The sequence below is a fragment of the Danio rerio genome, chromosome 19 (genome assembly GCF_052040795.2).
Source record: "Danio rerio strain M-AB ecotype USA chromosome 19, GRCz13ab, whole genome shotgun sequence".
NCBI classification, from domain to species: Eukaryota; Metazoa; Chordata; class Actinopteri; order Cypriniformes; family Danionidae; genus Danio; species Danio rerio.
In genome coordinates, this window is record NC_141039.2 from 44,772,656 (window position 1) to 44,788,369 (window position 15,714).

At 35.7% G+C, this 15,714-nt stretch overlaps 2 protein-coding genes and 1 long non-coding RNA gene across 12 annotated transcripts in view; 1 reads left to right on the forward strand and 2 right to left on the reverse strand.

The window, feature by feature from the left end:
• The window catches only part of trioa (trio Rho guanine nucleotide exchange factor a), a 573,337-nt gene that overhangs the window by 469,846 nt on the left and 87,777 nt on the right, over nt 1-15,714 (reverse strand). The window lies entirely within an intron of this gene.
• Nucleotides 1-15,714, forward strand: part of LOC147832648 (uncharacterized) — an 86,553-nt gene that overhangs the window by 21,513 nt on the left and 49,326 nt on the right. The window lies entirely within an intron of this gene.
• The window catches only part of si:ch211-191i18.2, a 31,104-nt gene continuing 15,830 nt past the window's right edge, over nt 441-15,714 (reverse strand). The window contains 4 exon segments of the mRNA NM_001045041.4: nt 441-3,538; nt 5,921-6,040; nt 9,946-10,091; nt 12,645-12,731. Of these exon segments, the coding sequence (NP_001038506.1) occupies nt 5,966-6,040; nt 9,946-10,091; nt 12,645-12,731 (308 nt within the window). The 3' untranslated portion in view covers nt 441-3,538; nt 5,921-5,965.

Sequence of the window (15,714 nt, forward strand, 5' to 3'; positions counted from 1 at the left end):
GCTCAGTGGTTAGCCGTCTTACAGTAAGAAGGTTGCTGGTTTGAGTCCCTTCTGGGGCCGGTTGGCATTTCTGTGTGGAGTTTGCATGTTCTCCCTGTGTTGGCGTGGGTTTCCTCCTGGTGCTCTGGTTTCTCCCACAGTCCAAACACATGCAATATAGGTGAATTGGATGAACAGAACTGGCCATAGTGAATGAGTGTGTGTGTGTGAATGAGAGAGTGAATGGGTGTTTTCCAGTACTAGGTTGCGGCTGTAAGGGCAATCTGCTTTGGCAACCCTGATAAAAAAGGGACTAAGCCTAAGGAAAGTGGATAAATGAATGAATCTCAGTTTCCAAAACTGGACCAATTTGACTGGTTTTGTGGTCTATGGTCAGATTTAAAAGCTGATGATGATATCCAGAATAAAATCTTGATTTCACACAGATGATAAGGCAGCATTGTGTTACTTGAAAAAATATTTATTCAGTATTTAAAACAACACATAAAAAAGCTCAATTGACTTACAAGTTCATGTGCATTTTTGGTGAAGTTCACCATGCCTTTAAAAACAATAAATCCATTACAAAATAATTATAAAAACGTGCTTGAATTACTGAGGAAATAGTGAGGCTTAGAAGTGCAGTGGAAAGTGCCTATATGTAATATCTGCAAGAGGTCAGGATGCTTTAAATGACTAGAAAAGCTTGATTGTAGAGTTTTTTTTTTTTTTTTTACTGAATGTGTTCCTTATGTTTATTTAAAGGGGCAGTTCACCAAAAACAAGTGTGTATTGGCACTTTGAGAGTAAAAAAACATGTACAGGCAAAGCAGATTTAATACCTGTGACTCCTGATGATGCACTTTTTAAACCAATGTTTTATGAATTGATATTACGAAATATTTTGCATAAGCTTGTAATTCTTCAAAGTATCATTAGGAGACACAGGCATTCTTTTAGTTTTGAAAATAAAATTGAAAATAAAATTCGCCTTTAGTCATTAACACACAGTATTGGGTAAGTTTAAAAAAATAATTATTACTAATTACATTATTAAAATAAAAACACTTTTCTCTTTACTTTGTGTAAAAGTATTTACATTACTTGACTTAATTCCACTTAAAATCCCTATGAATCTCAATGCATAGGGGATAGAAATTAAACTCTTAATTTATTCGAGTCAAATAGGGCTTTTAAAAATGTTGTACTTAAAAGCAATGACTCCATATGTCATTTATCATCACTTTCTTTCCAAAGTCTATTTGTTGGACAAATCTAACCTTCTTTAGTTGAAAAATCTTTCTTTTTTTTCCTTTTTTGTTGCAAAATATCCCGACAAATATATAAACATTTATAAACAATATATAAACACTCACCAGCCACTTTTTTAGGTACACCTGTCCAACTGCTTGTTAACGCAAATTTCTAATCAGCCAATCACATGGCAGAAACTTAATGTATTTAGGCATGTAGACATGATTAAGACGATCTGCAGCAGTTTAAACTGAGCATCAGAATGAGGAAGAAAGGTGATTTAAGTCATTTTGAAAGTGGCGTGGTTGTTGGTGCCAGACGGACTGGTTTGAGTATTTCAGAAACTGCTGATCTACTGAGATTTACGCACACAGACTCATGCACAGCCATCTCTAGGCTTTACAGGGAATGGTCTGAAAAAGAGAAAATATCCAGTGATTGGCAGTTCTGTGGGCACAAATGCCTTGTTGACGCCAAAGGTCAGAGGAGAATGGCCTAATGGACTGGTTCCAGCTGATAGAAAGGCAACAGTAACTCAAATAACCACTCGTTACAACAGAGGTCTGCAGAAGAGCATCTCTGAACACAAGAACACATCCAAACTTGAGGCGGATGGGCTGCAGCAGCAGAAGACCAAACTGGGTGCCACTCTTTTCAGCTAAGAACAGGAAACTGTGGCTACGATTCACACAGGCTCACCAAAATTAGACAATAGAAGATTGGAGAAATGTTGCCTGGTCTGATGAGTCTCGATTTCTGCTGCGACATATGGATGGTAGGGTCAGAATTTGGCATCAGCAACATGAAAGCATGGATCCATCATGCCTTGTATCAGCGGTTCAGGCTGCTGGTTGTGGTGTAATGGTGTTGGGAATATTTTCTTGGCACAATTTGGGCCCATTAGTACCATTGAGCATCGTGGTAACGCCACAGCCTACCTGAGTATTGTTGCGGACCATGTCTATCCCTTTATGACCCCAATGTACCCATCTTCTGATAGCTACTTCCAGCAGGAAAACGCACAACCTCATAAAGCGTGAATCATCTCAGACTGGTTTCTTGAACATGACAATGAGTTCACTGTACTCAAATGCCCTCCACAGTCACCAGAACTCAATCCAATAGAGCACCTTTGGGATGATTTGCATCATGGATGTGCAGCCGATGAATCTGCAGCAACTGTGTGATGCTATCATGTCAATATGGACCAAAATCTCTGAGGAGTATTTCCAGTATCTTGTTGAATCTCTGCCACAAAGGATTAAGGCAGTTCTGAAGGCAAAAGTGGGTCCAACACGGTACCAGCAAGGTGTACCTAATAAAGTGGCCGGTGAGTGGATAATTACTCTACTTTTCTGAATTCATACCAGCTATCGTGATTAACTAATTTCTGAAGTTGTCTTGATAAACATCATTATTTTTAGTGGAGAAACAGAATTATTCAGCAAAATTGTGGTATAACAACAAAATAATTCTTCTCTAAATTGATTTATGCAGAACTGTTGAATTTATGTACATTTAAGGCAAGCACATTATGTTACTGTAGTTAAGTTACCCTAAAAATTCCCTTAATCCCTTAAATTTAACTTTTTTCAGCAGAAAAGTCATTTAATTATGGTATCTATTTACTTTTATAGAAAAATCGCACTCAACACTGCTTAACAAATTAACAGCACGGTTAACTTTTGAATGAACTGTCCCTTTAAATATTAAACTGCGTAATATATTATATTAGTGTGTGTACATGATGTATTACGAATGATTGGTCTGTTTTTGCAAGCTTTGGTGCATTTTGTCACGACAAAGGATGTCCACAATATATTTAAAAGTATGCTTTCAAACTAAAAAAATCCAATAAATGGGACAGGTGAATTGAAATTCCATTGCTTTTTTTGTCATAAAAGAGCCTGCATTGTTTGACATGACAGTGGACGGACTGCGCATTCATTTCTACATCTGTTTATTAACCAAAAAAAGGGGGAAAAATCCTGTTTTTCCTCAGCTTCTTTGTTATGCTGGTGCTCAGCCTGAAAGAATAACCACAAAAGAACCTGTCATTTAGTTTAGCCCCATTTCACATCCATATTCCAGCCTATGAGACCTCTGACCTCTGTGCGCTTGTTTTTCAGTGACTAAGAATGGTGAACAATGTGTCTTTTCATTTACAGCTTGCAAGCCATGTGTTGTCATGGTTTGTCATGGATCCACTGCTGTTTTTGAGGGTGCGTGAGTGTGCGTGTGTGTCATCCAAAAGTCTTTCGCTTAGGTTATCTGTCCATCTGCTCTTCCTCCTCCTTCTGGACTCCTGGAGTAATAGAAAAGAGAAAGCAACTGAGCCTAAAATATTAAAAGATGTTATCGTTTGTTTATTGGCTCATGATGAGAGCAGAGGGCAGGACGGCACATAAAAAGCAATGTACTGGAGCGTAATGAGGGGCAAGAAGTCTGAACCTTTTCAATTCTAGAGCTTTCAGACAATCACTTCAAATCCCAATACACTGCTGCTGATATTGCTCTCTGTGTGCTGTTACACCAATACAACAATGGTAACGTCTAGAAGGGATACAGCTGCAGACACATAGCATCAATATAGCATCAATTTTTGTTATTTATTATTTAATATTTTCACATGACTTGTGAGGGGTTGGGGTGGGCTTTAAAAAACTGTTTAATTAATAATTTATTAAATAATTTGAATAAGACTGTATACTTACTGGTACATTATCGTGATGATTGGGTTCTGCATTTTGTGATTTAGAAGTGTTTTAAATTGCATTATGGGACGTTGATCTCTGCTCTGTCGACTTTTGATGTTGAAAATTTAAATCCACAGTTTAACAAAGTCATATTTTAGTAGTTTGAAATAATATAATTGATAAGAAGTAATACATATAAAGATATAAGTGTTTAAAATAAAATAAAATGTACTGGCAGTGTAAAACAAGATTTTTGTAGTGTAATGTACAACGCCAACCCAGACAATAAATCACTTTAAACTATTAGAAATATATATAGTTTTTTTTTTAAAGATAAAAAAATAAATTAAATTTTCAAAGTTTTAAACGTTGTTGGAAGAAAGATAAAGCTCCCATAATGCATATTAAAATTTAAAATAAATGTCAAAAAATAGAAATATGAATCACACAATGCGAAAAATGCTTATTTACAGATATTTTACTGTGTTGTGGTTAATGTTAATAAAATACAATAAATGGTCAATTTAATAAAGGATGTAAATAATTCTTGTTAGCTTCCTATCGCAGCTGTATCCCTTCTAGCAGTAACCCACATAAGCTACAGCACTGATGTATGGGTGCTCTCTGCAGGCGGCATAGAGAATCACATGCTAATGTTTAAAGACTCTGAAGACATGTGACCATGTGACCATGGACAATTCCTTGATTGATAATAAATGAATAAATAAGCTTTACATCGATGTATAGGGGAGAGCTGGGAGAAAAGTAACATATTTCATAAAAACCTATATATATATATATATATATATATATATATATATATATATATATATATATATATATATATATATATATATATATATATATATATATATATATATATATATATAGTTGAAGTCAGAATTATTAGCCCCCTTCAATTGTTTTGCTTCTTTTTTAAATATTTTCCAAATTATGTTTAACAGAGCAAGGAAATTTTCACAGTATGTCTGATAATATTTTTTTCTTCTGGAGAAAGTCTTCATTTTATTTCGGCTAGAATAAAAGCAGTTTTGATTTTTTTATGAACCATTTTAGGGACAAAATTATTAGCCCCTTTAAGCTATATTTTCTTCTCAATAATCTACAGAACAAACCACTGTTATACAATAACTTGCCTAATTCCCCTAACCTGCCTAGGTAACCTAATTAACCTAGTTAAGCCTTTAAATGTCACTTTAAGCTGTATAGAAGTGTCTTTAAAAATATCTTGTAAAATATTATCTACAGTCATCATGGTAAAGATAAAATAAATCAGTTATTAGAGATGAGTTATTAAAATTATTATGTTTAGAAATGTGTTGAAAAAATCTTCTCTCCCTTAAACAGATATTGGGGAAAAAAATAAACAAGCGGTCTAATAATTTAGGGGGGCTAATAATTCTGACTTCAACTGTGTATATATATATATATATATATATATATATATATATATATATGCTGGAAGGGCATCCAGTGTGTAAAACATATGCTGGATAAGTTGGCGGTTCATTCCGCTGTGGTGACCTCTGATGAATCAAGGAACTAAATCGAAGGAAAATGAATGAATTTATAAATATTGCTACCTTTTTATATCAGTTTGACGGGGAAAAGCCTGCAATATAAATCTTTTTTTTTTCTTCACAATTTTAAGGGGTGAAATGTCTAAATTTCAACATTAACAGAATATTTAAAAAATCATAATTATAGAACACAAGAATTCTGCTTTTTTTCTCCATTAAAAAAACTATAATCTCAGGATTAGCATTAGTTGAACAGTTTTAAAGGGAATAAAGTCATAATTGTGATCACAAATTTAGAAAAAATATTTCTTTTGCTTTTCTGAAGAGTAAAAAAGTAGAGTTGCTGTAGAAATATGTAATTCATACCTTTTTATAGTTTAAAGGGGATTGTTTTTACATTATAAACCTGAAGTTCTTGACTTTTAATTTGGATTCAGGTATTTTACTCACCTGTCCAGATTGTGTGACGGGATCCTGTAGTATTCACTGGGTCTGCTATAGCAGTCTGAGCAGATGATGAACCATTACAACCAAAGTAAGAAGAAGACATGCGGGTGATGATCGAGATGCCTGAAATTATAATGAAAAAAGGCATTGTGTCAGTACACTGCTGAATCAGGCCTTCAACAGCCCTGTAGTATAATGCTAAATTATCTTGTGCTTTTGTGTGTTTACAGTATATGTACAGTATATATTACAGTATATACAGTGTATGTGGAGCAGTATGACAGAGGGTTTTTCCATTGTGGTCTTAAAGCGGATGTTGCAAATGTATCTCATTTATTTTTACACAGGAGTTCAGAAGATGCTGTAAACTTATTAGGTTGTTTAATTAAATGTGCATGTGTATATAGGTTCACTATTGCACTGCTGGGAGCGTCTCCCCCTCCGCATTTCCTCTATTTGCAGATGCTTTCCTTTAATGCAGAGCAGAGCTATTGTTTAACTTCCCAACACAAGAGGATAAGAAGCAGATGGAGCGCTGATCTTAAAATAATCAGGACACCTGTTTACATTCATGTTCACTCCTATAGTTTGATGAGTCAGCAGGTCCGTAGTGCCTCGAGAGCAGTGGCGTAAAGTAGTGAAATACGCAAACTATTGTATTCAGTACTTTTTTTTCTTAGGAATTGTACTTTAGTAAATAGTTTTAACATGTTTTAAACGTTTTTTGTTTAATATCAGGGTGGCACGGTGGCTCAGTGGTTAACACTGTTGCTGGTTTGAGTCCCAGCTGGGCATTCCTGCGTGGAGTTTGCATGTTCTTGCAGTGTTGGAGTTTCCTTCGGGTGCTCTGGTTCCCGCCACAGTGCACAGACATGCGCTATGGGAGAATTAAAAACTAAATTGGCTGTAGTGCGCATGTGTGTGTGTGTGTGTGTGTGTGTGTGTGTGTGTGTGTGTGTGTGTGTGTGTGTGTGTGTGTGTGTGTGTGTGAGAATGCAAGAGTGTATGGGAGTTTCCCAGTACTGGGTTGCAGCTGGAAGGGTATCCACTGCATAAAATATATGCTGAAATAGTTGGCGGTTCATTCTGCTGTGGCAACCTCTAATAAATAAGGGACAAAGCTGAGGGAAAATGAATGAATAGCTCTGTATCAGTACTTTTTCTCCACTATTTTCCTTCAGCCTTCAATCCCTACTTTATTTTATTTTGTCTTCATTGATTGGCTGAGTAAAATAATCAGTTCTGTGACTCAGATTGCGCATAGAAAAATCACGTTGAATCAGTGTTGCTAGATTGGGTGAGTTTGAATTGTATTGTGTAGGTAAAAAATATATATCTTTGACCAAATTTGGGCGGTTTTAAAACAAATTTTTTCCTACTACATTTAGTTAGTAGTGACGCCAACATCTGTGTTTGTTGATGCCTTTGTCCCAATAAGACGTTCAGCTGAGTTCTTCAGCCTCCTGTTCTGCATCTAAATGTTGGCCTGACACATTTAGCAAATTCTTGTCTGTCTCTTGTTCTCATACTTATTATCAGAGTCAAAAAATCGTTAAATAATATTAATTAATTAATTAATAATTCATAATAGTGTGAATAAAATAATAAATCAATAAAATAATAGCTAGATATAATTTTAAGGTAAAGCATTTATAAACTATTTAAAATTCATCTTTAAACAATTTAAATCTACAATATCCAATAGGTAGTGTGATCTACACAACTATAAATGCAGTGTGTGGGTGGGAGGGGTGCAGTGTTTTGATGTGGTCTGGTTTACTATTGTGTAATTTCAATATATTGTGGTTCTGTGACTGTTGGTGTTGGTTGCTGTGTGGTTCATAAATTCATTCATTTTCTTCCTGGGTTTCCTCCACAAGTCCAAAGACATACCCTATAGGTGAATTGGGTAAGCTAAATGTGTGTGAATGAGAGCGTATGGGTGTTTCCCAGTACTGGGTTGCAGCTGGAAGGGCATCCGCTGTGTAAAAAATATGCTGGATAAGATGATGGTTCAACCCCTGATTAATAAAGGCACTAAGCTGAAAAGAAAATGAATGAATGAATGAATGAATGAATGAATGAATATTTTGGATGATATTTGTGCATTTGGGCGAGTTTTAAATAGCTTTTGGGCTGGAAAAAATCGGCTATATCTGCCAACACTGCATCCAACAGACTGACCTCAAGACACAGAAGCTTTATAAATCCACATGTACAGCATAGAAGCATTACAAAGTGTCCAAGAAGATGCTAAATCATTACGCGCAATGCCCACATGCACTACAGAATGTTACGTTTTCAAAACAAATTGTATGTATTCTATTTGAGCTGCATGAAGTTGGTTTTTGGCGCCACCTGCTGGACGCCAACCTGATTTCACCAAATAGGACATGTTCCTGGATTAACATCTATGTTGATAATGGAACAAGATTCCAATCAGCCAATCAGAATTAAAGGATAAATTTACAGTTTATGTTATGTTTAGGCTTATAGTTTTATATTTATGGTTTGTGCACTTCTACATTATTGTTATTCAACTATTATTTCTCTCTGATTTTGGGAATAATAATTTACAGTTATGTTATGGTTCTCCCCCTGTTTGCGTGGGTTTCCTCCAGGTGCTCCGGTTTCCCCCACAGTCTAAAGACATGTGGTACAGGCAAATTGGATAAACTAAATTGGCCATTGTGTGTGTGTGTGTGTGTGTGTGTTGATGGTTCATTCCACTGTAGCGACCCCTGATTAATACAGAGACTAAGCCAAAAAGAAAATGAATGAATGAAGGAATGATTAAATGAGTTATGGTTGGGTTTAGGGGTTGGGAATGGGTTATGGATTACATTTTTGAACACAAATAATGTTTCAGGATCAACACAGATGTTAATCCAGGATCGCATCGTACTTGGTAAAATCATGATATGCCCTGCTGGACACTAACAGCTTCATGTCAGCAGTCAAAATGCATAACCCTAGCATTAACATATGATCACAGATACGTGCACAGCATCAACCTTTCACAGCATTATACTAGCTACTCACAGCCTTTAAGTATTTTATAAAAGTAGCACTGTCGCCTTACAGCAAGAAAGGTCACTGGTTCGAGCCTTGGCTGGGTCAGTTGACATTTCTGTGTGGAGTTTGCATGTTCTCCTGTGTTGGTGTGGGTTTCTTCCGGATGCTCCGGTTTCCACAGTCCAAACACATGGGCTATAGATGTATTGGGTAAGCTAAATTGGCCGGAGTGTATTTGTGTGAATACGAGTTTATGGGTGATTCCCAGTGATGGGTTGCAGCTGGAAGGGCATCTGCTTCATAAAACATGTGCTGGATAAGTTGGCGACCCCTGGTTAATAAAGGGACTAAGCCAAAAAGAAAATGAATGAATGAACAGATACTCTTACACTACTTTGTTAGCAAGTAATGGTACTTTTAATTGAGCATGGTTTTTCAGTACTCCTTCCACCACTGCTTGTGAGACTAATAAAATAAAGACATTTCACCTAGCAGAGTTTTATTGCACTCATTGAACGTAAATATCACTCCCTTGTGATATTTTCACAGCATGTCATATAGAGACAGCTATTTGATTTCTAATCACCATATGTGTTTTATGAATGCTGTAGTTATGAAATCATCCAGACATTTGAAAAGTTCAGCAGCTCTGGGTTTCACAATGTTTGTTTCTTTTTCTGGGGTGTACGAACAGGTCAGTGACATATTTCTCCCTTTTTTTTCACAGATGATAACTGTTTTGTATTATTAAGCGGGTTTGTTTGTCATTTTGGAAAGGCAGGGTTTAAGATGCTGAACATCTGACCTGCTTTTCGGATCAGTGTGGAGGAGTTTTGTCCGCCCACATAAATGATAAAGTAAAACAGCCTCGTTTCACAATCCCACCTCAGACACAAGGCCTTTATGTGGCAGGAGAGATGAACCACATTACTCAAGACTTCATAATGTATCGGCTGCGAGTGTTTTTGTCTATTCAGCATGTTCTAATGCATCTGAAGTGGTTTGAGAAATACCTGACTCTCGAACATGACTGGGGGTTCGGTGGGCTTTTCTTGATGCCCCCGTCCATCTGTTTCTGATTCTGTAAAGCTTGTTCCTCCTTCAGTGTACAGCTCTTCTCCCTTTAAAAACTTCTCTAGATCTTCACTGCTAACATTGCCTGATCAAGAGATACAGCAGATTATAAAAAAGAGCAGTGGTTATGTTTCATGCCAGTACATAATTACATACATTACTGTTTAAATGTTTGGTGATTCAAAGCTGAATTTTCAGCATCATTTATTCCAGTTTTCAGTCTTGCATGTTTCTTTGGAAATTATTGTAATGTGCTGATTTTAAGCCAAAAAATGTTTCTTATTATCATCAATGCTGAAAAAATTTGTGCAGTTTTGTGAAAACTGAGAAACACTTTGATAAATAGAAAGTTCAAATGAACGTAATTTGAAACATTTGTGATATTATAAATGCTGTTTTTGATCCAGTTACTGCATCCTTTATGAATTAAAGTTTTGTTTTTCTTTCAAAAATAGAGCTGATAAAATCTTACTAACCCTAAACTTTGAGCCATACATTAGGCTTTCTAGTTTTCACGTTCTCCTTTCACTGATTTCTATGAACTATTTGAAATGATGACACGATCTATTAAAGATATTCATAATATGTAAATTATTATACATCTAAAAAGCAAAGTAAACTGTAAACTTGTACACTGTAAAACCCAACAGTCAACTTTATTTAATAAATTGAGTGTAGTGAACTCAAAATTGACTGAAAGTTAATTCCACTCATTTAAAAAGAGTTTTGAACTAAAGTTATTGAAGGTAATGAGTTAATTAAATACCTTATTACTGAACTTAAATGGAGTAAGTTCACAGTACTCATATAAATTAGATTTTCAACTCAAATGGTTTGTAGCAGTCAGTTTCCTCAGACAGTTTGAGTTGCCTTATTGTGTTTTACAGTACTCAGTTGGTTTGAGCTCTCTTTACTAATTGGGTTTTACTGTGCTTAAATTGCTTCATTTACTCAAATGGATTAAGTTCACAGTACTCATTCGGATTAGTTTTTGAACTTAAATAGTTTGTTGCAGTCAGTTTCCTCAAATGGTTTGAGTTACCTTAACGTTTTGGGTTTGACAGGGTATGACTTGTTTTATGACACTGTTGGTTTAAAATGCATTCATTAGCCCTTGTGAAAATTAACCACAGTTTTACTACATCTAAAATATACCATGTTTTTGGCTTAGATTGACAAAGATTAACTTATTTGACTTCTTTACTTCATAGTTACCATGGTTTACCTACAAAAAACATGTATTTTGTGTAGTAATAAAGTGTAGTAAAGCATTATAAATTTGGCTAATTTTGAGATAAACAACATTTGAAATATAACAAAAACAATTTACTCCTTTGTTTAACAGTGCATGTGTGAAATAGAGTTTTTAAATGAATGCAAAGACTTTTAGGAGTAGAAAAGAGTATTTTAATCCCTCATAACTTTTGAAAAGACAAATTTCAAACTATTTGGATGAGGATGAATCTTTCGCGTTCATTCTTGCTATCAAATCGAGTATACTTTGCAGTAAATTTTAGGCTTAAGCATTCTTTTGAGTCATTAATCCTACATCATGAAGATAATAAATCATGCTCAGGTTGTGGTTGGGTAACCCATACACCCTTAATCTGATTGTTTAGATAACCACACTATTAACATTTCGCCAGTAACTTACTGTAAATCAATAGCAGCAACAATACTATATTTACATTTACAGCACCATTTATCTTGCTGCATATGTATTTACAGAACTGTATGTATATCTTTAAAATATACAGTAATTTTCACAATGCAACTTTAAAATATAGTTATAACTAGAGCCAGACGGAATTTTTTGCTATTTCTGCAGAGAACTTTGGTAAAAATCTGCGGATTTCTGCGGAATTATTTTGGGAGTATCCTGCGGGGTATCATAACTTAAACCTTAACATAATAAATAAAAAGTAATACATTACTGAATAAAAACTGAATAAATTCAGATTTACACATTTACTCAAGTAAATAAACAGAATTAATAATGGGCTAAAAATCTGCAGAAATCTGCAGAATTCTGCAGAAAATCTGCGGAATTTTGCGCGCAGATTCCGTGTGGGCCTAGTTATAACATACGCCATAAGTGTCCTACAGTAAAATACAGTTCATATTACAGTTAAAAACTGTGTAATTTACAAAATCGTTAACAGTGTAGGGGACCAATGACCTATGACAGTTCGTCCAAGAGCACTTTGCCCTCAGTGGGCTCCCCGCTGCCATTTAAAGTGCGTTCCACTTTGTCAAGTAAATGAGGGATGTTTACACCCTTGATGTCTCTATTTTGACCAAGGGAGTGAAACTCATATGTCCACCCCAGTACCTATTTGTCCCAAAAAAAGTGCTCAAGGATTTAGGGCATTCCATTTAAACCCATTCATATGTTCTGCCAATAGTGGACACTTGCATAACATAATCAGTGACATCTGAGTTTTTGAGACGGAGGGAAGTTAGCAAGCATGAGAAATTGGACTGGAATGCAGCATAGCTTCTCTAACTCTGCTGTTTTATTTCATCTGACATTGACTCTATACGTTGAAATACTTTCATATACATTTATAAAGCTGAAACAAACCTCATGCTACATGCGAAAAGTGTGTTAAGTAATGATGATAAAACTAAAACTTACTAAAGAAGCTGTACTCAAATGTTGTATTGTAGTCAAACTCTGGAGTATCAGTGAATTCATATTCATATTCGTGATCCGGCTCTACTCCTGTGAAGACAAAATAGATTAGATATAGTTATTATTTGTGGATAAAACCTTTTTTGGGGTTAAGGCCCTTTTTATCACCACATCTGGTGTTATGATTTGTTTTAGGTGCAGTGCCATATTTCAGCTCTATTTTAATGACACTTTTTTGATGCTATTTCTCTTTTACTTACGAAATACAAAAGACTATCGCTCTCGTTCGTATCTTTTTGAATGGGAAAAGTGTTAAGGTCAATATGCTGAATAAAGCCCGCCTACAAATTCAGGAGCCAATCATTTTTGTAAATGAAGCCTGCCTTCTAGCAAAGAGCTTAGAATGACCAAGAGGCGACACTCTAGTGTAATTTGTGAAACAGCCACTAGAGGGCGTGGCGGCCATTTTGGAATGAACACTCCAATAGAACAGGGATTCCCAAACTTTTCAGTCCATGACCCCCAAAATAACAATGCCAGTGACTCGCGACCCCCAATATCTTCTGAGATGGTTATAAATCCAGAAATCTTGCATGCAATGGTGCGCACACCAATAGACCCAAGTCTATTCTTGGTTGAATTTTTTGTAATGTATGTCAGTGCTTTAAATAGGCTAGAAAGTTTAACCTGGTGTTATAAAATTAATCTGCTGCATCTGACGCTATTGCTGTGTCTTTAATGTAATGTAATTACCCCAGGGGTTGCAATCCAATAGAACTAGTAACTATAAGCTATAAAGTAACTATATACGGTAGTACTTAGTAACTATAAACAACTATTTTTTTCTTTTTTTAGTAGGTTATAAATGATATAAGGTAATTCTTATGGTTTATTAAAAATAAATAGATTTTTGGAAATCACCAGGCGACCCCCCTTCAATGTCCCTGCGACCCCTCGGGGGGTCCCGACCCCCACTTTGAGAACCACTGCAATAGAACAACAGCATATTAAAAGTCTGTAAAATAAACTATTAAAAGTGCTGATGATTGTGATAATAAGTGTTGTATTGTCATCTTTTAGCTTGTATCTCAGCTTTAATGCGCTTTTTAAATAAATAACAAAAAAACAAAGCAGCTGCTTGCCATCGCAACAGTAATGAGATCCGATGGACGGCCGATCACTTTCACTCAAAAATGGCAAAATCCAGGGCTGTTGCTGGGCGCTGCTGTTGCAATGGAACATTCTATTGGGTCTCTTTGCTTCTAGTACAGGAGCCAATCATCGATCGATATAGATGAACGATTTTATAGGGGAGGAGCTCGGTCCAGGCATGAGTTTCTGCAGATTTTGAGTGATTTGGACTTAATAAAACTAAAGAGACAGTTTGGAGAAATAAAACTAAAGAGACAGTTATTGTTTAATTTCATTGGTGATTTCTAATATGAAATTCAGTCGTCAGCTTGGCAAGCAATTTTTAAGAGATGTTCCCACATTTAAACAGAATGCCTGGGCATATTTTAAAAGATGGCCGCAGAGTGAAATGACTTGCCTTAAAGAGACTTTTGGTACTATTAATCCTTTTCTGTCAATTAAATATAGCTTCATCAGTGTTGGCCGATCATTTTAGGTTTGTTTTTTTTAAACCGAACTACCATCCAATTACATTTCCATTTAGATCAAGTGAAGGCGAGCTTAAGACATCCGTCATCATACTTGCTTCCCAGAGTATTGAGGAGCTTAACTCAGAAACTCACAAAATTTACAGCAATTACTGCAAGATAAAAACATCAACGGACATTAGAAAGTAAGTTGAAATAAACAGCACGACTTCCTGCAATGAGCCACGCATCAAAAAAATCACTAGATCAGTGTTTTGAGCCCCGAACAACTTACTTATTATTACTTATTTTACTGAAAATATCTTGCTAGCGTTATGTCACGTAGGCTAGGTTAACCGTTACGTCAGAAAAGCCATTCGAGATCCACTGATAGTTGGATAAGGGACATTACGTTACCTGAAACATACATTATCTGTTTCTGAAAATAAAACATAAATACTCAGAGTCAGACTCAACTTCATTATTCTGTTTAGGGAAACTAAAATTGCAGCAAGATGCCATAACACAGGTGAAATTCCATGTACACATTAATAAAATATTACCACACAACACAACATACTATGCATCATTATGTAGGTGCATCTCCCTCCCCGCTGGACTCATTTAAGGACCTAATGGCCACCATTATAAAATAATTATTAGTTCTTTTTGTCCTGCAAATAGGAACTCTAAATCAACGTCCTGAGGGCAGCAGCTGAAACACAAAGTATAATGGGTAATCCGGGGTGCATAGGATACCCTGAACTCTCTTCAAAACATAGTCATGGTAATCACCATTGGACCAATTTGGTTAAAACCGATGATCTTGCCTGCCACCTTCATCAGGCTACTCAACCTGTTCTTACTTGAAACACTCAGACTACTGTACCAAGCTACAATGCAGAAAGATAAAACAGATTCAATAAATTGTTTATAAAACAGTGTCATCATAGAGGTACGAACCTGAAACAATCTAGGTTTCCTCAGAAAAAAACTGTCTTTGTTGAACTTTTTTACTGACAGCCTGGGTGTTAGATTGAAATGTCAACTTAATGTCAATAGCGACCCCTTGTTATTTATGTGTGTTAACAATTTCAATGTCCAAGTCTTCAGTATTTGTTATGCTGGGGGTAGGAGAAGCCTTCCTGTAATCTATCACCATGTCTTCTGTTTTACTTTGCATTTATACTCAGTAAATTCTTCCACAACAGGACCATGTCCCAAATCCTGATCGTGGAGGAGACTCACAATCACTGAATCATCTGCATGTTTAATGATAGGACAATTCCTGTACACACTCTGACAATCGTTAGTATACATGATTAATGATAGTGAATGAAAACAATTTCTTCCTAAAATGGATCGATGGTTGACTTTTTTGAAAATAAAATGAATGGATGAATAAATATTGAGAAATAAGCTTATGAAATGTACATATGAACACCAAAGGAGACATCGGAATAGGGAAAAAAGAG